This window comes from Saccostrea echinata, unplaced genomic scaffold (genome assembly GCF_033153115.1).
Source record: "Saccostrea echinata isolate AGI-Se365-2 ecotype Australia unplaced genomic scaffold, CSIRO_AGI_Sech_v1 ptg000047l, whole genome shotgun sequence".
Lineage (NCBI taxonomy): Eukaryota > Metazoa > Mollusca > Bivalvia > Ostreida > Ostreidae > Saccostrea > Saccostrea echinata.
The window spans coordinates 13,527,876-13,551,364 of NW_026889796.1; the positions used below are offsets into that span (position 1 = coordinate 13,527,876).

The 23,489-nt window shown below is 32.6% G+C and overlaps 2 protein-coding genes across 3 annotated transcripts in view; both read left to right on the forward strand.

Annotated features, from left to right (window-relative positions):
* LOC133202716 (regulator of G-protein signaling 12-like) overlaps positions 1–23,489 on the forward strand; it is a 281,826-nt gene that overhangs the window by 187,473 nt on the left and 70,864 nt on the right. The gene's annotated exons all lie outside the window — the stretch shown is intronic.
* Positions 8,902–14,104, forward strand: LOC133202622 (leucine-rich repeat protein SHOC-2-like). 2 transcript variants are annotated; one of them, XM_061338468.1, is made up of 2 exons: positions 8,902–8,973; positions 11,382–14,104. In XM_061338468.1, exon 2 carries the CDS (start codon positions 11,430–11,432, stop codon positions 13,827–13,829), a length of 2,400 nt encoding a protein of 799 aa, XP_061194452.1. In that variant the 5' UTR covers positions 8,902–8,973; positions 11,382–11,429; the 3' UTR covers positions 13,830–14,104. The 2 variants fall into 2 exon arrangements, with proteins under 2 accessions (XP_061194452.1, XP_061194451.1); XM_061338467.1 differs by lacking the exon at positions 8,902–8,973 and adding an exon at positions 9,016–9,069.

The window sequence follows — 23,489 nt, forward strand, 5'->3', positions numbered from 1 at the left end:
AATTGGTATTTCAGGCCTATAGGGTAAAAATGCAATTATTACTCACTTATGACCACATACTGTAGCTAATAAAGCCTAAAATCCTACTCCTCTGTTTAGAGAGAGGGTAGGAATGGATAATTCAGGTGCCTGTGACCTAGGTAATATGGCCACATACTGTAGCTAATAAAGCCTAAAATCCTACTCCTCTATTTAGAGAGAGGGTAGGAATGGATAATTCAGGTGCCTATGACCTAGGGAATCAAACATACTTAGAATTTAGATATTCATAATATAATATAATATATAATTATAAAAATTTGTGTAATGCTTGATATTATCAATTATTTGATATACCTATTGACACCACAGTGGACACCACGCTGACCACCAACCTCGCTCTGTCTGTGGTCTTCTGCTTCATTTGGGAATTCTGCATCTCGAACCCGATTTTATTTATTATTTTGCAAATATTTAGGATATATTCTAGTATATAATAAATAGTTTATTATGTAATGTTACGATGTAAATGTTTTGCTTCTTCTTATTATTATTACTATTAAAAAGTAATAAATGAAAATTCGCATTAATTTATAAAACCTCATCCCGAGGCAAGTCCAAAAGTAGATCTATTAAAGTTTTTCTTCTCGATATCCATATATCCTTCTGCATATATAAAGGTTAAACTTTATGAACAAATGATCTCATTTTAGACAAAACTTTAAAAGGGCAGCAAAAATTAATTAGTCAATGTTTGTAAGTATCTTTGAAATCCGCGGTATACTAGGGGAGAAATTAAAAATTGTATATAAATATAGATTTTTTTTTTAAACATAATGCGTTGGCTGAACGAACCTTTTCTTCTAGTAATGTAATGGATAGTTGCATGTACATAGTCAAGCGAGAAAAGGTCACTATATATGTTTCAGATATGGTATTAAATTATTTCCGATTTCTATTTCTTTTTGGGGCGGATATAGAAATCCCCCAACCCTCCAAAAAACGGGAACTATTTACATTAGAAAACTAAGGTAATATAATGTTTTGCCCCTCAATCATAACATATGATGATCTTTTTTTTGGGGGGGGGGGTGAATTTCTGTTCTTCTGTTCGAATGTGCCACCCCTAACTAAAATTGCTTCTTTCGGATTTGTCTTGAATGATGCAGGCACGTTCTATGGGGAGGGGGGTACTCCCCCACTTTTCCAAACAACCTGTTACTATCAGATTGAATATGTTCATTGGAAGGTCGCCCCCCCCCCTCCAACCCCCCCCCCCCCTCCAGCTGAAATAGGATTTTCCAGTCTGAAGAATTTAATTACTCTTTTTTTGCTTGTCAAAGAGTTCAGGTGAGTTTTCAAATATATATTTCTCCCCCCTCCCCCCCACCCTTTTCTTTACTTTCAAAATGATACTTTGCATCTTATGTCTATTTCATGTGTCTGTACTTATGTTCCATTTTGTTTCTGTTTATTTAATTGTTGTTTTCTCTTCCCCCCCCCCTTTTTTTGTCTTTAAATAAATTAACAAATCTGATTTTGAAAAAAATAAATAAAATTATGGACAATTGAAAACAAATTAAAAGTGGATGTCATTGTGCATGTAGGTTAAAAAAATCTAGTACCACCTATAACGATCCGGTTCAACCAGTCGAATGTAGAATACATGTAGTTTCTTAATTCTACCCGAGATACGGTGATTTAATTATATCGTGTCATTTAAATTTAAACATTAATAAAAGGGCGGATTATTCTGACACTTGTTATGGAATTTTAAACGGTTTGTTAATTTTTACTACCCATGCAAATCAACGAGTGTGGCACATATATCACTTATCCAAATCCAGATTATAGATCTATATACAGAATTTATTCAAAGGACCATTGGAATAATTCTACGTAAATTCGTCTGAATGAAATCTACTGTCGGCCCCAGGAAACAAAACACCATGGGGCTATCGTGATTGCATAGTGTTATAATTAATTACATGTAATTAAGAACAACAACAAAGTGAATGAAACTTAAGAACGGACCAACGATTATAGAATAACATGTATGGAACTTGCACAAACATTGGAACGTGTTTGTAGACGACTCCCTGCTGTCAAGGAAAAGTATATATATGGAAACTTCAAAATAGGTCGATCGCAGGCATTTAAAATTTCTGAATAAGGTATGTAGTAAAATATATACAAATTAATATTTCAGTAAAAAGCTAGCTGCAGTATCATTTATTAAGGTATATGACCCACTATACAGCTTCAGATTCAATGAAATTGAATGCATAAAAGATATGTATTGGATGAATACTCAGTATATCTAGATAATTAAAATTTTCATGTTTAAGTATCAGTATGTAAGAGCGGAATGTGCTCTAATTTATAAGAGTTAGCCCCTCTTTGCTTTTAATAAACAAAAATCAATTCTAAAAAAAATCTATCTGGTAAAAAATTAGCTTCCAATAGTTTTTCTTTTCCTATTGATTAAATACATCTTTCCACCACAGCATTTATTGATATTCTTAGTATTTAAATTTTCATTTTCAAAATTTGGTTGTCGATATAGACCTCGATGTAATATTCGTTCATTAATTGCAGCTTATGTATTTATATTTTTGAAAATTTCTCTTGGTAATTCATTTTTTTTAATCCAAACTGCTTTGAATTAATATCAGAGTATCTTATGCATGATGTATATTAATTTTAAGGTTAGAAAAATTAGGTTCATATTTGGGTGGGATACCTTAAAACCTAATATTAATCGGACATATGTAGTTTTTTTTACCCCAAGAAAATATAACGAATTCTTTAATATACATGTATTATTAAATCAACAAGGAGTTATTTATTTATTTAATTATTATTTTATGAATTCTTGTCTTTATTATTTATATTAAGATATTTAATTTTCTTGGTTTTATTACTCATAGATTGTATTTTTTTCAGTAGAACTATGCCTGTCAATGTTTCAGCAACATGTATCCGATCAATTTTCAACTACCAAACACTGTGAGTGACTATGAATGTATATTTTCAAATTGTGTAAAGGATTCCATCACTTTTTTTTTCCATTTTGCGGTTTCAGCAGAAAATTTGTGAACTTATGTCAGAAATGACTCGACCGAACTTTTGCCAAATTGTTGATTTGTCTGTGCGTGACATGTCGTTAAGCGCCATCTTCAGTGACAGTATTCGATCAAATGTTTTGACCGGTGACAGTTTATCTGATTAAATGTGTTGACCGGTGATACATTCAGATCATCTCTTCCTCTGTGCAAGTGTTTTACAAAGAATGTCAAACTAAAGACCATAGAAAATGCTCACCTCCGCCCTATATAATCCGTCCATTGTTAATTTATTTTATGTTTTTTGTTATTTTTTTTATTGTTATGTATTTCATATTTTTTGCTACGTTACATTTTTTCGTTTGTTAGATCATTGTTTTGTATTTTCTTTTATCTTTATGCCTTAATCTATAATGTTTTTTTTATTATTCAAACCAACAAACAATTGCAAGCAAAGGATCAGAATACAACACACAAAAACACATACGCAAACAACAAAAGAAAAACAAAACAATAAGAAAATTAAAAAAAATAAAATGAAATTTTAAAAAATAGGGGGAAAAAAGATTAAAATAGCTAAAAAATAAATAAATAAATAATTAAAAGACACCCCCCCCCCAAGAAAAAAAAACAACAACAAAAATCTTTGATCTTTAATCTTTTATTTAACTTTTTTTTCTAAAACATTTTTATAGTGAAATTGAATGATATTATCATTTCATTTATGGGCAGAAAAAAATCCTATCCTTTCTGCCAATAGGGTAAAATGATTAGACGCAAAGATGGAATCAAAATTTTAATATCGACCTTAAATTTTATTTATTAGGTATATCTCAAGAAAATAATAAAACATACTTGTTGACAAAACAAGATTTATTCAAGACATATGTACAATGTACATGTAAATTTTTTGGTCAAACCACCTCTATGAAATGTTTGTTCATCAAAGCAAATTTTTATCATGGTTTTTGAATTGTTTATCAAAGGAAACCTGTGGTATTTTTGTTCTTCTAGACATGTTTGATTCGTTCATTTGCTTATCAATGCAACCAATCAAGTCTGATATATTTGTTCACCAAGTAGATCTGTGATACACGTTCATTAAAGCAAGTCTATGATATATTTGTTATTTTGCTCATCAAAGCAAATCTGTGATACTTTTGCTCTGCTCTTCAGGACAGGCTGTTATATGTTTGCTCCTTTGTTTGTCGAAGTAAATTTGTGATATATTTGTCAATTTACTTATCAAAGCAAATCTGCGAATGTTCATCAAAACAAATCTGTGATATGTTTGTTATTTTGTTCACTAAAGCATTAAACCAGTAGAAAATTTTTAAATTTGATCATCAAAGCAAATCTGTGATATATTTGTTACTTTGCTCATCAAAAGCAAATCTGCGATATACATGTTTTTGTTAATTTGCCCATCAAAGCAAATCTGTGATATTTTATTCTTCGGGAAAGGATGTGGTATGTTTGTTCCTTTAAATTGTTCATCACAACAAATCTGTGATATGTTTTTTTCCCTTTGTTCGTCAGAGAAAATTTGTGATACATCTGTTAATATGCTCATCAAAGCAAATATGTGATATATTTGTTAATATGCTTATCAAAGCAAATCTGTGATATATTTGTTTATATGCTCATCAAAGCAATTCTGTGATATATTTGTTAATATGCTCATCAAAGCAAATCTGTGATACATTTGTTAATATGCTCATCAAAGCAAGTCTGTGATATATTTGTTAATATGCCCATCAAAGCAAATCTGTGATATTTTATTCTTCGGGAAAGGATGTGGTATGTTTGTTCCTTTAAATTGTTCATCACAACAAATCTGTGATATGTTCTTTTTTTCCCTTTGTTCGTCAGAGAAAATTTGTGATACATCTGTTAATATGCTCATCAAAGCAAATATGTGATATATTTGTTAATATGCTCACCAAAGCAATTCTGTGATATATTTGTTAATATGCTCATCAAAGCAAATCTGTGATATATTTGTTAATGTGCTCATCAAAGCAAGTCTGTGATATATTTGTTAATATGCTCATGCAAAGCAAACCTGTGATATATTTGCTACATAGTATATCTATTAATTTACTCATTAAAACAAATCTGTGATTAGCGCTTCAAGCTTAAGGTAGTAAGTGACTTTTTTTGTTTATTAGCTTATCATATGTTCATTCACGAAAGCAAGCCTGTGATTTAAACTTCTAAAATGCAAATCAGTGATAATTTAACTCGCTGTTGTTTATTAAAGCTAGTATGTGATATGATTTGTGTATACTTGTTCACAATTAAAAAAGTTATAACAACTGATTTTTTTCGCGTTTTCAGTCACAGGGATCCAGAATTTATGAAGTGGTTTTTGATTTGTTTATCAACACGATTCTGAGATATATTTGTTCATTTATTTATCAAAGCCAATCTGTAAAATACTCTTTATTATCAGGAATACTATGATATATAGGCATTTCCACTCTCAAAAAGGCTTATTTATATTCTGAATATCTACAGCGTTCTTACACAAATCAGTAAGTGTAAAAATGTCTTTTTATCTCGTTATAACGACTGTTTGGTTTTTTTCTTTTTCATTTTTCCCAACCCTTCTAGACTTTAATAAATATGAAATATCATTATCCCCATTAATCTGGACATCCATTCTAAAGGAAAATGGTACAAGAACAGGTTCGATGTCCAGTCCTTCCTGTTGTGGGATATATAATCAAACAGAAACGATAATGGTTGCTCTCCAACCGCAGAATATATTTTAACATTTCAACTTAAATGGAGATACAAGCGAGTAACTGATTTTACTATAAAAAAAAAATCAAAGAGAAGAGAAATCAATTAACAGTCTAATTAAAATAAACAAAATGTCACTTCGGTTATTTGGGGGGGGGGGGCATTTCCTATGGTGATAGTAGATTCAACATTTCTGAAAGAAGTGGCCATGGGATATTTTATCCCACGTCTCACAATATGATTTTACTATTTTTGACGTCCTATAGATTACTATTTTTGACGTCCTAGATTTTACTATTTTTGAGGTCCTAGACCACATAGTAATTTATAAAAATCACTGATTCATAATGTCAAGAATCAGTAAGAATGTTTCCATTGCTGAAATTTGTTGGGGTAAGTAGGATCGAGACATACTTTGCTTCATATTGGTTGTGTCTAAATCGGCGTTTTGTTCATTTCCACACCTGACCGTGGTTTGATAAGATTGCAATTCCAAACAAGTATTTTTATAATTTGATTTTTATTTATGATTTGAGATTTATTATTATTATTATTTTGAATTTTCAAATATAGTCAGTGATAATCCCCCATCCTCTCCCATTTCATTGACGTATACTCAAAGGTGCGCATACATTTTCTGTTTTAGAGCTACATTCAGACTTCATAATAGCTTTTATTTCAAAACGAGCACATTCGATGTAGCTATTTTTATGCAATTCTTACATTGTGTGTTAAATATTTATACAATTCAAAACAAAAATTGAGAAAATATACATCTATATGTACGTTGTACAGTTGTACACATTTTAAAAAAATCTTCAGATGAAAGTCAAATCATCCTTAGTTACGATTTACACAAGTTTAACTTCGTTTTGTTGGCGGTCTCATGCAATTTAATTTCATAATGTAGCAATATTATATTTTCAAAAAATCCTTACTTTTTTAATTTCTGTGTGGCTAAACATAGGGGTGTAACAATACATCGATATATCGATGCACTGTGATACAGAGGGAGTTGATACGATGTATCGATACATAAAATGAAAAATCTTTTTTATTTCGATACTTTCAGGAAGTATGTACATGTAAAGCGCATGTTTTGGTTTAAAAATTATAATGTTTGCGTAGATTAAAAACCAAAAGAAACATTATATGTCTTCTTTTTTTAGGGATGGAAAGGGAAAAAAAAATAAAATAACTTGCTTTAAATACTAAAGACTTAGAATAAGAATTATTTGAAAAAAGAATGAAAAAATCTACATTTTCCTTTCTTAAAACCGGGAAAAAAAATTCTAGAAACCTGTAAAAAAAAAAATGATATATTACGATAGAACAACAAAAGTAGGGATGGATCCAGGAAATGTAGTTCGGAAAAGGGGTTGAAACGACTATTAAAACTAGAAGTCTCTGACGAGACTGCAGCTCTACTGGTTTGTATTAATAAACAAGAAAGATATGTTTCTTAGTCTAGTCTGCTTGTGTACCAAGTCTATAATTGAAATCCAAACAAATTTGTAGGAAGAGTAATGTTTTGAAAGAATTTTACAGAAATTTCTATTTATATATTCTAACACATAGCATTGAAATTTAAAAAAAAAACAACTAATGAATAGAATTATTTTTTTTAAAAAAGTCTACTTGACAAATTTTGACAAAATGACTTTATACCAAATCTTATTGAAATCGGATTTAAACTGTAGGAGAAGGAATAACACAGATATTTCTATTTTTAGTAACCATAGCAACACCGTTTGTCATAATCAAAAATCGATAAGAAGAATTATGTATCTCAGAGAAGTCTACCTACCAAGTGTTATTGAAATCCGACAAAAATTGTAAGAGGGGTTGCATTTTGAAGAATTTCACAGATATTTCTTTTTAATAACCACGAACTGATACTTAGAATTATGTATCTAGTAAAGATAACTAATGTACCAAATTTCATATTGAAATTGTTCTAAAACTGTAGGAAGAATAGGGTTCTGAAAAAATTCACAGAAATTTCTTTTTTTTAGTAACCATGGCAACGCCCTGTGTCGAAATCAAAAAACGGTGAAACTTAGAATTATGCATCTTAGTATACTAGTAGTTTACTTGCGTACCTAATCAAATTGATATAAGACTAAACTATAATAGGAGGAGTAGTATTTTGAAAGAATTTAAAAGAAATTTTATTTTTAGTAACCATGGCAACACCGTTTGTTTTAATCAATTATACTTAGAATTATGTATCTTGGTATAGTCTACTTGCGAAATAAGTCTTACTGAAATCAGACAAAAAATGTATGAGGAGTAGCGTTTTGAAAAATTGTTTACAGATAGACTGACGGACTGACGACGAACACCTCAGGCCCGTAGAACGTGGGGGGGGGGGGAGGGGGGGGCAGGTGGGCGTTCCCCCTACTTTTTTTTCTGAGAATAGTACATGTATTTTGCTATAGTAAATTTTCCTTTAAAAGTTTGTTGCCCCCCCCCCCTTTTATTGCTGTAAGGTCGACCACTGGCAAATTCCAGGATTTGGACAGTTAATTAGTTTTTTTTTTGTTTTGTTTCGGTTTTTTGATTTTTTGCTTCTCAGATTGTTTTGGGAAGCACCCCCCCCCCCTTTTGAAACTGGTTCTACGGAATGCACCTTACTAAAGCATGAGCAATTCTGGTCTTTGACCAGTAGAACTAAAAATGACATCCCGGCCAAACATACAATTTAAAGGGGGGGGGGGGGGTATATCGTGGATTGTTTTGTTTCATGTGAGTTAATATTTACCTAAATTAGTTCAAATGAAATGCTTTGGTCCACCTGTATACCATTATTGTCAAGATAAGAAAATGTTACACATTTCTTTAAATTTGATACAGCAATTTTATATATTAAAAAAAATTAAAAAAAAATATTTTTCAGTGTTTTAAATTCATATTTTGGTAGTGTCCAATAATTGTTTTAGAAAAAGACACCAGTTTTAATGACGTTTAAACTCCGAGAAAATATGTTATATCTAAATTAAAAATTCTTCAAATTTAAATATCCAGCTCAACTCGCACATGTTGACTTTTCTATTGACAAAACAACGTGACGTCAGGCGATACGCTTAACTTCCTAGATACAAATATTGGCATCGCCGGTTTCTAAACATGGCGGGTAAGAGGTGAAACACAAGAGGAGTGGATCGTTCCATTTGATTAGGTAGGGTCGATTACAGTTAAATAATTAATTAATCTGTGTATCTTTCCGAGTATGCAAGGGAAAAAAATATTACTGATTTTTCCACGTGCACTGAAGGTAAGTTTATCGAGTTGGAACTTGTATATTGATTAGTTATTCCTTTTCATGCTTTGTGTATACCTGTTGAGCGCAGGTGAAAACTCGAAAAAGTTGCCTTAATGACATGTTGCTTTAAAAACGTAATTAGATTATATTATGTTAGCACTTTTGTCAAATTTTTTGTGTTATTCTCTTTTAGCTCGGTATAGTTATAAAAGTTAACTAATTTAGGCTTAATAAAATCTGTCTACACTCAAGGTACGGTGAAAATTTAAAGAGCATTGAAAGTACATAGAAACATTGATTTGAAATTTTGTATTTATGAAGGGCAACTTTTTAAATATTTAAAATCGTGTTTAAGTTTGCTGTATATTTATGCATGCAGTCTGTTATTTTTGATATCCGAACAAATCTACCGGAGTTTCGTGTAACGATGTACACCGGCAGACTAAACTTATGAATCTTTAATGAAACCATTACTAACGATAAATTGTATAATTAATCTCCGAGGTCCTATTCATCGGCTCAGCCTAAAACACGATTCGATTTCCAGATAATTTTGGCGATTACATATTATCCTGTAAATTACTAACACGCAATGGTATATGTAACAGCAAATCTAAATTACACAGGTATACTGGTATGAACTGACTTCTCGATAAGCACAAAACGTCAAGTGTTTTTAATTTTCCTGGAAATTTATAGATTAACTTTTTTGTTTGCACAGAGAATCTCAAGAAAATCCGTGATTTTTCCGCGTATTTCAGGAGGAAAATTACATATAATTTGGATTTTCAACTAATAAAAAAAAATCATACACTTTATCTAGTGAAGCGTTTTTAAAGCCGCGTTGGTAATAAACCTCAAGATAAACTATGAGAGGTTTAAAGGTCCTTCCCTTCTAACTATAAATGTCAATAGGTCTAGGTATAAAATAAATATCCAGAGGAATTTTCTTTTCAGGGGATCTTGGCTTTGTTTAACGGAGATAATACTTTTTAACCCAAAGTAGACCAAAATTGTTATCAAAACAAACATCAAATCGACAAAACGATGACTTGATAATTTTTTTTTTAATTTAGAAATATATTGATTACATTAATATTAGAAATCACTGTCTTTTCAAAAATCCGAATTGTTGCATACGTATAGGCATTTTAAATGTGCAGTGTATCTAACACGAACTATGTGGTGAAATTGAAATGTACCGTTAATTGTGAAAGAATATTGATTAAATTAATATTTATATTACAGAAATCACTGTCTTTTCCAAAATCAAAATTGTTGCATTCATAGGCATTTTAAGTGTAAAGAGTATTTATATACACAAAGTATGCTTTGGAATTGAAATATAGCCTCTTCCGTGTAAACTACCTGTCGACACAAAATAACATCAATATTCCTTTTCATAAAACAAAATTCATGATCAATTTCGGATTCAGGGTTGGAGGAAATTCTGTTTGCTAAACTGTTCAAGAACAAATGCCGGATTACTCTGCATTAAGCGAAAATCATTGCTTTTATATCGATTGCATTCAATGCCCAAGGTGGAATATCTATGGTGAATCTCAATGAAAAAAAAAGTATTCTTGTGGTTGAGACAATAGAGTAGCAAGATATTTTCTAAGTATAATTGTGCCAACAATAAGAAATTTAATGTAACAACTCTCTCTCTCTCTCTCCACAATCTCACAACCATATTTCACAATAAAACCGTGTAGTCAGCTTTAATTTAAACTTACCAAGCTTTGAAGTTTTTTCTGTCCTTTCAACAATTCTTATAAAAAGATTCTTCCAATCAAATGAGATTGATTTACTGCAAAATTTTATTAAACATAATGCATGTATATCGCTGCAACTTGTCAATTTGCCTATGCATGCCTTCTAATGCTATAGGTATACAGTATGTACATTCCTTGATTGATAAGATGGAAGTGAATTTTTAAAACTCTGGAATCTTTAATTTCTTTGTATATTCAGCCAGTTTATAATGGAATTTTTGATATTAAATGACATGCTATTTCTGAAATATTCCAGCATTTTACATTCGACACGTTTTAATGAAAGGCAATAAAAGTTTCTAAATTCATAGAGTGACCTTGCTATATGAAAAAGTTATTTAAACCCCAGGGAAAAGTCCTTGTTTTTCAATGTACATTTAATGACAGTGATTTAATTTTCTGTTCTGAATGTCTTGCAGTGATTGGATATTTTTGTATCGATTTTATTCGATAATGGGTAAAAATGTGTTGTTAGTGACAGTGCCATTGACATTATAGATACTAAGTGGATTTTGTCACCATAAGCATCTGGTATCTTCTATTTAACAGGCTGGGAACCAGGCAACGGCGCCCAGTAACAGCAAATAGATAACCAAGATGAGCGCAAGGAGGAAAAAGAAGGACGAAAAGCCCCCACCCGCCACGGGTCCAGGGAGCAAAATTATATCCCTCCCTGACCCTGTCAAGAAGTACCTCAAAAAGCTCCCCGATGGAAAGAAAATCCATTTGAAATTCGGTAATGGGAATTGGAAATCGTTGCCAATCGAAATTTACAATAATGAAGAACTAAGTCAGCTGGCAGTGAAATTTACAGCGGAAAATAATCGACTGAAGAGGCTTCCAAAAGGTATTGCAGCTCTTGATAATGTGGAGCATATTGATATAACCAACAACACATTATCAACCTTTCCAGGCTCTGTGTCCAGAATGAAGAAACTTGAAGTTTTGATAATTAAGAACAATGCAATCAAGAAATTACCGCCAGCAATACACAAATGTACAGGTTTACAGAAGCTTTATGCTTCAAATAACAAGATTCGTGCTCTCCCGAAGAACATTGGAAAGTCCTCAATAGCGTACATGGACTTGTCTTCAAACTTGATCCGGTCCATCAAGAAAGGACTTTACGAGATGACCGCTGAGGTGGACTTATCGGACAATAGAATAACAGAGATGCCAACAGCAGCTGTCAAAAAACCAAACATACAGAAGCTTAATTTGGCGCGAAATGGTGTTACTTTGATTCCCGAGAATATCGACAAACTCTCGCGTCTCACGTGGTTAGACCTTTCGCATAATGCGGTACAGGAACTTCCGGCACAGATAGGGGGAGTCCGTTACCTCCATTACCTGAATCTTTCCCATAACCACATCAAAACTCTACCGGAGGAAATCTGCAATCTAGGATACGCACTTGACCACCTGGACCTCTCTCATAATGAAATACCGGTGTTACCAGACGGCATCAAGAGCCTTCGAAAGTTGACTTATCTTGATGTTTCCAAAAATGAGGTGGAGTACCTCCCCGAGAGTATACGAGACCTTCCGTGCTTAACAACACTAGGAGTTTCCGAAAATAAATTAATATCAATGAAATTTGCAGTGTACCTGAAACAGTTGGAGCACCTGTATCTCTCGAAAAATTCGATCGAGGTTATACCAGATGAAATTGATCAAATGAAGTCGCTTGTCACACTTGATCTTTCGTGGAACAAAATTAAAGAGGTACCTGGTAACATAGGAAACGTTAAAAGTTTGAAGAGTTTAAACCTGTGCGGAAATAAGATCTCTTCTATACCAGATAGCCTGGGTCAAGGTCAAGTTTTGACATTCTTAGATCTGTCCCACAACCGCTTAACAGTGTTACCAACGGACCTTCGAAAGTTACGAAATCTTGAAACTTTCCATGTAAGTCATAACGAAATTGCGCTCATGCCTAAATCCATCGACTTTCTGTACCAACTACGGTCTCTAGATGTTTCGCATAATGGTCTGAATGAGTTGAACCTCCCAAAGACTCTGACGCATCTTAACTTGTCAGACAATCCTCTATCCATCAACCCAACTGACCTCAGGTCCGCCATTGTTGTCATGGGTGACAAAGATCACCTTAGGAACCTGACGTCACTTTCACTTTGCAAACTTGGTTTGGATGAGATTCCCCCGAGCGTCTTCAACCTGAGGTGCCTTAAACACCTTGATGTTTCAAACAATTCTTTGAAAACATTGACAGACAACATCTGCAAAATGAGAGGTTTAGCGTCCATCACTGCATGCCACAACGAAATAACAGCTCTACCTGATAAAATAAGTGCTCTTAAAAAATTAGAGAAACTCCATGTTTCGCACAATGGCCTTACTGACTTCGCCCCAAGTTTAGGGCGCTTGGTCTCACTATGTGATCTTAATATGTCAAACAACAAAATAACACTTTTACCAGACAACTTTGGAGATCTAAACAAGCTCATTTCTATGGACCTCTCCGAGAACGAGCTCCTAAATTTCCCAAAAGATCAGATCGATGTTCTGGCCTCTTTACTGCAGCTTAATATTTCCAAGAACCATATTGACCAAATGCCGATAGAATTTCCTTATCTTTATAGACTGAAAGTTCTCAGGGCAGCAAGTAACGACCTCAAGTCGATCCCAAACGACATGGATAAAATGAAATCATTGGAAATTCTGGATCTCTCTGATAACATTATCGAATCCTTACCGGAAAAGATCTGCAAAATGCCGGAACTGAAAGAAATTAATGTTTCCGAGAACAAAATTACGAGAGGCTGGCCAAAAGCTTGGGAAAACCTTCGTCAAAAAATTAAAGTTGAAAACGCTGATCAGGAGAGCTTTAAGGAACGTGAGCCGCGGGAACGACCAAGCGACAAGGTGGCCGAGACGCAGGTCAGTCCAAAGTCAGCAAAACGCGGGAAAAAGAAAGTTTCACCAATCGGAACGCCACCCATCAAATCTCGCGAGAAGTCTGCTCCCGTGAAATAGACTGATCAACCCAAAGAAAAGGCTTATTCCGTTAGGAATGTGTACATACTATGAAAAACGTTCTAAAGAGGTGAACAGATACAGAAGGGCATACATTTGTATTATTCATGGTAGCAGTATTTTCTTTATACACATGTACGTTTAGAATTCACGGTAATCAAATTTTTACTAAAATGTCTTTATCTGCTCATTTAATATTTGTGATTTAGATATTTTTCTAGTCATTGTTCAACTTTTAAATTTTCTAAATAATTCATAATGTTTAGTTCTTTCTCTGTAGGTGCTATTTACATGTATTATATTCCGACTCCAAAAAACGGAAATCTTTTTTTTCCACAATTTTTTTTTTTTATTTTGAACATTTACGTTTTTCATAATTTCATTTTAAATCACATTACATTGAATTGGGGTATTTAATTACACATAGCCTATGTATATTACTGATTGATTTTCCCACACTGGTGGGGCGTATCAGCACCATATCTACCCGGCTATAAATCCCAATTAAAGCCCCATCAGCCCGTTCAGATATAAAAACAGAACAATACACGCAGTTGATCAATTCCCCAATACGCTTGACCTCCGTGACAGACGTATTTATGTCTGATTTAAATATCCGTATTTTATTTTATCAACTTTGTTAAAGGTTCTTATTATCTTATAAAGTTTATCAAATGGACATCACAATGATTTAATGTATTAATGCATTTAATGATATAACAATGCCTGGTGCTATTTCCAGAATGCCTTACTGACACTGGTTACGAATTGCTCACATCAACGGACTTGTTTTGCGGAACTTGATATATTTTATATGTCTACAGTCATGAGTGCATTTCATTTATTGATGTGCAAGTTTGGCGTTTACCCCAGTATGTAGGCATTTGTTTAGATTCTTAACCCCCCCCCCCCCCCCACCTCCAACCATGCATGTTTTACTGTATACTTGAAGCTTTAAAGTTAATTGTATTACTTTTTTTTCCCATTAAGTACATTTTCCCCCTTTATGTGTAGCATTTTAATCCTGTTCGTAGCATTTAGCTAAATTTGTAATTATACATCATTGTCATTTTATAAAATATCTGTGATATTAGTAGTTGTTATTTAATGTACAAAGCATGGCAATAAATGACTTCTTAGTTTTATGTTTATTTTTATTATTTATTCAGAGAGAGAGAGAGAGAGAGAGAGAGAGAGAGAGAGATTTATTTTGTGTCAAGTGCACTGGGTTCACAAATTTTTTTTGTAAAAGAAGGCTGCGTGTATTTCTGAATACATATAATGGAAAATCAAATGCATAGGGTGTAACATTCATGGTAAAATTAAATGTTAGACTTAAATCTTTATAGTACGGTACATGACAAACAGAAAAAAAAATCGCGATCAAAAACTGTCTTGTTGCGTAAAAAAGCTATTGTGATATAAGTTCTTAACTTTAAATTAACTGTCATCAATTGAACCTACTCTGATAGAAGCATATCCCTCTGTGAATGTGGAAAACCATTTACAAAGAAATTTCTGTTTGCTTTTTGTAAACGAATCAAACAATTATATGTAAACTTTGAACAACAGTTATTTTAACAAAACTAGACCTCAAGACGTCCTTAAATCGATTTTTTTTCGATATAGAACAAATATGAACACTGTAATGTACTTTTACTTGATATCTTATTGTAGTGGTGAAGAACTAACACCAAAACGTTAACCTCCCATGACAAACTTAGCTAGTACTGAATTATTTTATATGGAGTCTTGATATCTGGGTTGCAAGAGTTAGTTTCATTTGTACCAGCTTTTAGCTTCTCTGGTACACCAGAACACACTGTGCAGTGGTAAAGAGTTCATCATCCCTCAATCTGTCCGCATGTCTCTCTCTGTCTGTGAATGTAATCATTACTTCAAAACGGTACAGTTTGCACAATTTCAATAAATCTTGACAAACAAGCAGACTTCATCAAGATACATGTATTTATTCTTTATATATCATTATATTGGTTTTGACTAATGGCGTTGTCATGGTCACTAAAATGAAAAAGAAATAAAAACAATAACGCTACCCATTCCAACATTTTGGTCACAGTTAAACTAGTAAATACTTTGATTCCGATGAACATTGTCGCAGTGACTACAAAAATTAATAAATAAATAAAAGTTACTTTTGTTCTACAATTTTGATCCGATTTCAAATTTTTACATGAACAATTTGACTATACACAAAGATACATAATTCTTGCGCTTTTTTATTCAATAAAACTCAAGTACTCGATTATACCGATAGTTACTTTCTTCGGGTAAATTGATTTACCAACTGAGATTTCTTGCTATTTTCTTATGCAGATGTAATGACTTTTTTAAAAATAGAATTTATCAAATTAGTTCCTTACTTTTCTCTTGTGAACAAAGGTATACGCATCTAAGGAAACTAAGTACTTTTCAGATATTTTTAATACGTTTTTTATTGAAGTTCCATAGCAACACTCTATATTTGGAATACATTTTAAACTATGTAAAATTTGGGGGAAAAAATAATCAGACCACTGCCTTTAAAAATTATTTTCCTGGTTTATTGTAGTGTGCTCTGTGAAAAGATAAAAATATGAAAACTTTCAAAAAAAATTGGAAAGCAATTATTTTTCAGTTTTATTGTCATAGCAATAAAAAGTCTTTACATTTAATTTTTTTTAATTAAAATTTCTTATTATTCAAAATGTATGAATAATTAAAAGTTTAGTCAAAATTAATAAAATTAATGCTTTCAATACGTTGCTTCCATGGTAAAATGGTTTGTTTTAGTTGTTTTCCCGTCTTTTTATTATGATTATAAGAAATCAAGTCTTTTACTTTTGGAAACAGTTTTCTGCATTGCTGCAATTGTTATAAAAGAGACTCTTAACTGTTCAAAAAAAAAAAAAAAAAAATTAATTTTAGGGCATATTGCCATGGTATAATGACAAAGAACAACCAATTTTTGCCTGAAACGAATTAATGGTACTAAATACTGTCATCAAAGCGAGTTTGAGGACATTCTGTTGTTTTTTTTTTAAATCTTATTTTTAAAAAAGGTTAGTCGGTAGGGCGCTGGCTCCCTGATCGGAAGTCGTGGGTTCAAATTCCGGCCACGACTGACCCAAGTCGATAAACAAGATGTATTTGTGAAATACTGATGCCCCCGTATGGCAGCTTATGGCGAAGGTTAAAGTTTCTCAAATGCAAGTCAAAATCCAGGCCAAAAGATAAAAAATGTTGGTACCCAAAGAAAGGTCTTGTCTCGAGGAATATACCTGTGAAATTTGAAAGCCCTAGCTGCAACTGTTCAAAATTTATGGCAAGGTTAAAGTTTTTTAAAAGTAAGTAAAACGTCAAGGTCAAAGTTGTTGATATCCAAAGGAAGATCTTGTCACAAGGATTAGATATGTGAAGTATGAAAGCCCTAGCACCAACCATTCAAAAGTTAGGGCCAAGGTTAAAGTTTTTCGAAAGTAGGTCAAACTCCTATGTCAAGATCAAAGGGTCAAAGTGGTTGGTATCCAAAGGAAGGTTTTTGTCACAAGGATTACATATGTGAAGTAGGATTGCCCTAGCTCCAACCATTCAAAAGTTACGGCCAAGGTTAAAGTTTTTTCAAAAGTAGGTCAAACTCCTAGGTCAAGGTCAAAGGGTCAAAGAGGTTGATATCTGAGATCATTCTGAAAGTTTCGTCATATTTTTTTTTCGTGTGTCTGTCCTATATATGTTCCTTTAAAATCAAAAGATGTATTCACTGTGTATTGCTGATATGTATTTTAAATGGTAATTGGCTTGTAATATTTATACAGCACAAGATTTGACAAATATTTTATAATTCCGTCTTCAGCGGAAGACCTTCCTATTCTTACGATAGATGTATCTTTATATCTTATAGCTGATTTATAGTAGTGCTTGGAAGTATATTTTTTATATACATGTTTTCTATTATTTTTATAATTAAAACTTTTAAAATTCAAAGTATAGTACCTAAATATTAGTAATTTTTAATAATTATAACAACTTTATTTCAGGTTTTCTTATAACTATTATATACAGCTATTATCAAAATATTCGTCACCACCTACAACTGACTTTGTGTCGTTATGGAACTTAATCTACTGACAAAGTCCACATTATAGCATTGTAAATTTCCACTTTTTGGAAATTTTTGTCAAATCAAAATTTCCTAGGATGGCAATTCTTTAAACAACTGGACAAAGTGAAAAATATTGGTTTCAAAATGAATCTTCGTCTTAAAATTTATACCCATAGCTTAGTCTCTTCATTAACTATCACTTGAAGCAGGCTGGTAAAACAAGCATACTGTATTCGCTATATTCTTTAATAGTCTACATCTATAATGTAAGCTTAAAAATAAATCGTAAATCAGAAACTGCAACGCCTGTAAAGATGGGAAATGTAAATCAGAAGCAAAGAGCTTGGAAAGAAAATCAGGAGAAAGGATACCGGTAAGGTTCAGAATTTCAAAAGAATGACATTTTGGAGAGAACGTTAATGAAGATTCCATGTAAAACAAAGATAAAATAAACATACAGCATTTTCACCAAACCCTTATATTTCACCCCATTACATCTATATACTTTGGCAGAAACTGTATTTATTTAGATAAAAGACACAGGCATACATGTACCTATGGTGTCCGGATAGGGCCATTTGCAAAAAGCTCAACAGCGTGTTTTTCTGAACGCGCTGTTGAGCTTTTGCAAATGGCCCTATCCGGACACCATACATACCTTCAATTTAGTTATTTGCCGTTATTATCAGTAAATAAAAGAAAATATAAAAACCGTTTTCAGTCTCTTGACTCTTTTCTGTACAACATTTTCTTTGTTGGAAAAACAAATTTCTCATAAAAGACACTATTTTGCTTTTTCTTTATGATAACAGGTGCCGATGCTTCCTTCAAACGACCTGAATTAATTAAAACTGTTTTCAGAATCTGTCACATTTTGTCCCAATTCGAACTTGTCGGATCTTTCCAACAAGCAGAAAAAAAACCTCGAATGAGGTACAAGAACAATTATTTAACTAATTTTCTATCATCTTTACATACAATGTAGCTGTATCTTAAATAATTGAAAAAAAAAGTCACAAATATTGTTGTGTGTATACATACCATGTACGTATCTCATCTTCGGTTTCTGATCCGCTGCTCTCCTAACCCTGGGTTTGTGAGGAGAGTAGCGGAAGAGAAACCCTTGGATAGCAAAGATGATACGTATCTAAAAAAAAGTTCTACAAATCCTTGCTATACACAATACACATTTAAAAACTCTATAAAAAATGTCGAATCTAATTTAATCTTTATCCACATTTTACTGAACAGAGGTAAAATTAATAAATGAAATTAAATCTTCAAAATATTATCATTTTGATTAAACAAAGTTCATCTTAATTGTATCAATTTGTATGTAACTTAATAGGTCAAACATTCATTGACATTTAATTTAATCATATAAAGAAAATTACTTCAGACAAACACAGAATTATAAAGCATTCTTTTGAAAATGATGAGCAATACGAAAAAGAAAAACTTTTAAATAAAAATAAAAACTATGAAAAACGTTTCTTTAAATTCAAAGAAGGTTTCGGTCTTTGGAAGACTTTCTATTTACATACAGTAAAATATATTTAGGAAAATATGGCGTTGAGATTAAAAATAAAATATAAAACCACTAGATGAAATCCCGTGCAAGCGCGGGAAATTGAATTTATACCACTACCGACCGAAAAATTCCAATGATGTATTGTAGTTTCTACTGACAGCCTACAGGCTTATAGCAGGAAGAAATACTTTGTTCAAAATCCCGCATTTAGCTTTGGAGAAGAAGTAGATGTACGTTAGTCACCCCCCCCCCCCAACCTCTCTTATAAAAACTTGAAAAATAACAATTTAATTAATTGGCGTTTATTGTGAAACCTACTATACTATGTTATGGATATTGCACTGCAGGCTTGCGCAGATCTAAAGGGGGGGGGGGGTCCGGATCCCCCCTGGAATTTGCAGCGTTACTTAAAAGTATATACTGAAGCAAATTAAAATTGACTTTGGACCCCCCTAGAAAACGTACATTGTAGACCCCACCATCACCACCACGAAATGGGTGTTTTTCACGTTCTGGAAATTATGGAATTCCATATAAGACAGCCAACTGCTTACTGCCAACTGCTCACTGCATTCTGCCAACTGCTCACTGCTTACTGCCAACTGCTACTGCTTACAGATGCCTATATTTTGATATCTTAATATTTTTAATACGCATGCTTGAATAAATCTTATGAACACATTTGAATGATTTTTTATATTTATGAAGACATTTATGTGAATTTTCATAAAACATAACTAATTTGGAAAAGTGAAGAGAGTTAAAGACGTACAACACACTGGGGGAGATAACTCTTGCGATTTCAATAAAACGTTTAACATAACGTTAAATTTGACGTTAATTAAGAAGCTTCAAAATGACGAGCGATACGATCCCGATGTAATTAATGTAAAAAAAAAATAGAGAAGAGGTTTTTATTGTGGTTTCTTTAGGAATACCAAATCATATCCTTGATCATTTGCGCAATTGCAATAAATCTCCCCCTCCATAAAAAAGAAAAAAAGACAGGTTCCTTAAACTTCTTTAATTTAAATTTAGTTAATTAATTCTTTAATTGCTAGCGCTCGAGAGCGCTAGCAACTACGTAAGTCTATATTTCTGAAATACGCATGCTTGACTTCACGGTCGGGGATTCTGGGAAAACTACTGTAGATAGACTGTACAATAACAATTTCGTTTTGTCATACAAAAATAGAAATGATCCGAATTTCAGGCCTTTCCTGTCCGATATGCGCGATATACATTTCGTAGATTAGAGACAGTCAATACCAGTCTAGATCCGGATTCTGAATTTTTTTTTAATTTATTGTCTACCTACACATAAAAGTACAAGAAAAAATTTGGCCATATAATGCCAAGATTCTAGACATCTAGCTTTCCTTACAGTTTTACGACCTTAGTGGATAATTCCGGCAAGCTCGGAAAAAACAACAACAACAAAAATCTTTTTCAGAGTATGTCGGAAAGACATGTCAATTTAGTGTTTATCATCTGAAAATACATATGATCTGAAGTTTCGTGTTCTGTTGTCTAACCTGCACGTAAATGAACAAAAAGTTGTAATGAATACATAGCTTTTCTAATAGACCTTCATGGGTCTTTCCGGCAAGCTCGGAAAACCGCAGCAACCTCGGATATGTTTTCCGAGCTTGCCGGAAAGGCCCGAAGGTGCTCAGTGGTTCTACTGACCTTTTATTTTTCACCTAGAAATTGAAATTACACAGAAATACAGATTGCTTAAAGCACAGTTAGGGGTTATGCCATTGCCGACGTGAAGCACACTCTTAGATTCACCATTCTGAATTGTGACACCCCCCCCCCAAACTCAACCCCCAGTGCACCAATCTGCCTTCCTATTAATAATTAATCGATTCAGCAAATTTAACAAATGGTTCAGATATCTTTTTCTGTATTTTATTATGCTACAGCGCTAGCTCACCAGTCTTTTTAAAAGATAAGCTTGTATTGTATTTATGATATACACAAAGGCATTTTTTTAAATCTAAAAATGCTAATGCTACTCTACGTTGCTTTTCCCCGTTACAATCGGCCGCATAACATTGAGAATAAATATTACCGGTATGTCTAAATATTGTCATATTACGAAAATAAACATTTTCTTGCTTTTCTTTTCTTTGAAAAAAAAATTAAAAAGAGTAACCGTTTGCAGAAGGTCACTGATCAAAGAGAAACAACTCTAAAAATGTAGAGGTGTATGCATGTCTTTCCTCCCCTTAGCTAAGTTATTCCTCCTGTTTTCCGAAGAATTATGGGGTTTTTCCACTCATAAATACACAGATACATTTACAGTGTGTTGCAAGGAACACAAGAACTGAAAGCCAGAGTTTACACAAATCAGAGTAAGTATAAAAGTGAAAAATTATTTACTGAAATTAATACAACGATTGCACCTCATTGAGAAAATCTTTCACTGTAAACAGTTTCAGTTCGCATTTCCTCGAATAAAAACAAAACGATTGATACTAATGTAGATGATACCATTGTAGATGATTCAGGCACAAGAGTAATTTTAATATTGATAAATAGTTTACAATTTGGTACAATTGAAGTTAATATGGACGAATACATCATTTCCATTTATTGAAACACTAACAGCAGAAGGATACAATATCCGGGGGGGGGGGGGGCACCCCTCTCGTTTGAAAACAGAAATAATTTAAAACCCATATGTACATATATTCCATTTTCATCACAAGAGAGTTGTACACACACCACTGTTGATTCACTTAAAAAATAATATTCAATGCAGGTAGAAGTCATATAAAGGTTTGAAACTGCACCTGTGTATATGAACTCCAAACCAGACACGTGGTCATAAAATCCTTAGAAAAATAGTTTTACTAAATATGAATATTAAAAAAATAATATTGAGAATAACAACAAATATTAGTTGTAAATATTTAATCTGTATACACGAATGAAGGACATTACTTTAGGAGTCCAGTATGCCAATTATATATATTATGCAGACGTAACCGATGTTTTTTTTTTCAAGCTCGGATGTCCTGCATTGCAGAGAAGAATGGAGGGGGGGGGGGGTCTTAAAATTTCAGAAAATGCTCATTCATCGTCATTTAAATGCAGATGTAAAGTTTTATATTTATGATAAATATAATGTACATTACATTTTTTTAAGTAAAAGATATTTTCCAGCTAGGAATTTTTATTTGTATTTGTAGAATCATAGCATTGCTTTCGTCCCAAGTCTGAAAGACGCTGTGAGAAACGTACAATGTAACTTACGGAGGTGGGGGGGGGGGGGGATTTTCCGCTATAAATTCAAAACGCGTCGTTAAAAAAAATTCAAAAAATTCTCAAGAACATTTTGATCATCAATTACAAGAAGTCATTTTTTTTTCAAAATTAAACGACAGATTTTTTCATAAAAAAAATATTTCATTTGAAAATCACGCATTTTTCAATGCAAAAATGAAGCATGGTTTTTCAGTTTAAATTCTTCAAAATCGTTTTTCTCAAAGTGTACCTCTACAAAATCACTTTGTTTGTGTGTTTAATAGTTAAACGAACGATTCAGCAAATTTTGACAGCTAGGCTAACCATAAATATTTTAAAATAAGGGATTTTATAGTTAGTTGGTTGAAATTTTTTTGTACTTGTGATCAGCCAAAGGGGGTAACTTTAGGAACTTCCTGTCCAAATTTGGCTCGAACGATTTTGACCAAAATGTACATGCACATAGTAGATATTGTCATGTATAAGATATACAATAATAGCGAAAATTAAACGACAGGAAATTTTTGGGGTAGGTGTGTTGTACATCCTTAAGTTTACAATTTAGGTAAAACTTGTGTTTATCACTATAAAATCAACGAAAACAGGATATATAACCCCTCATCCCCCCCCCCCCCCCGTGAAACAACAATTTCTTTTTTCAGGTTTTATGAATTGTTATTTCAAAAATTCGTATCAATTTTTTTTTCAGGGGATAGGGGTATGTTTACAGACAAAAACAATAAAAATAGTTACATGTATTTTTTACCAATTT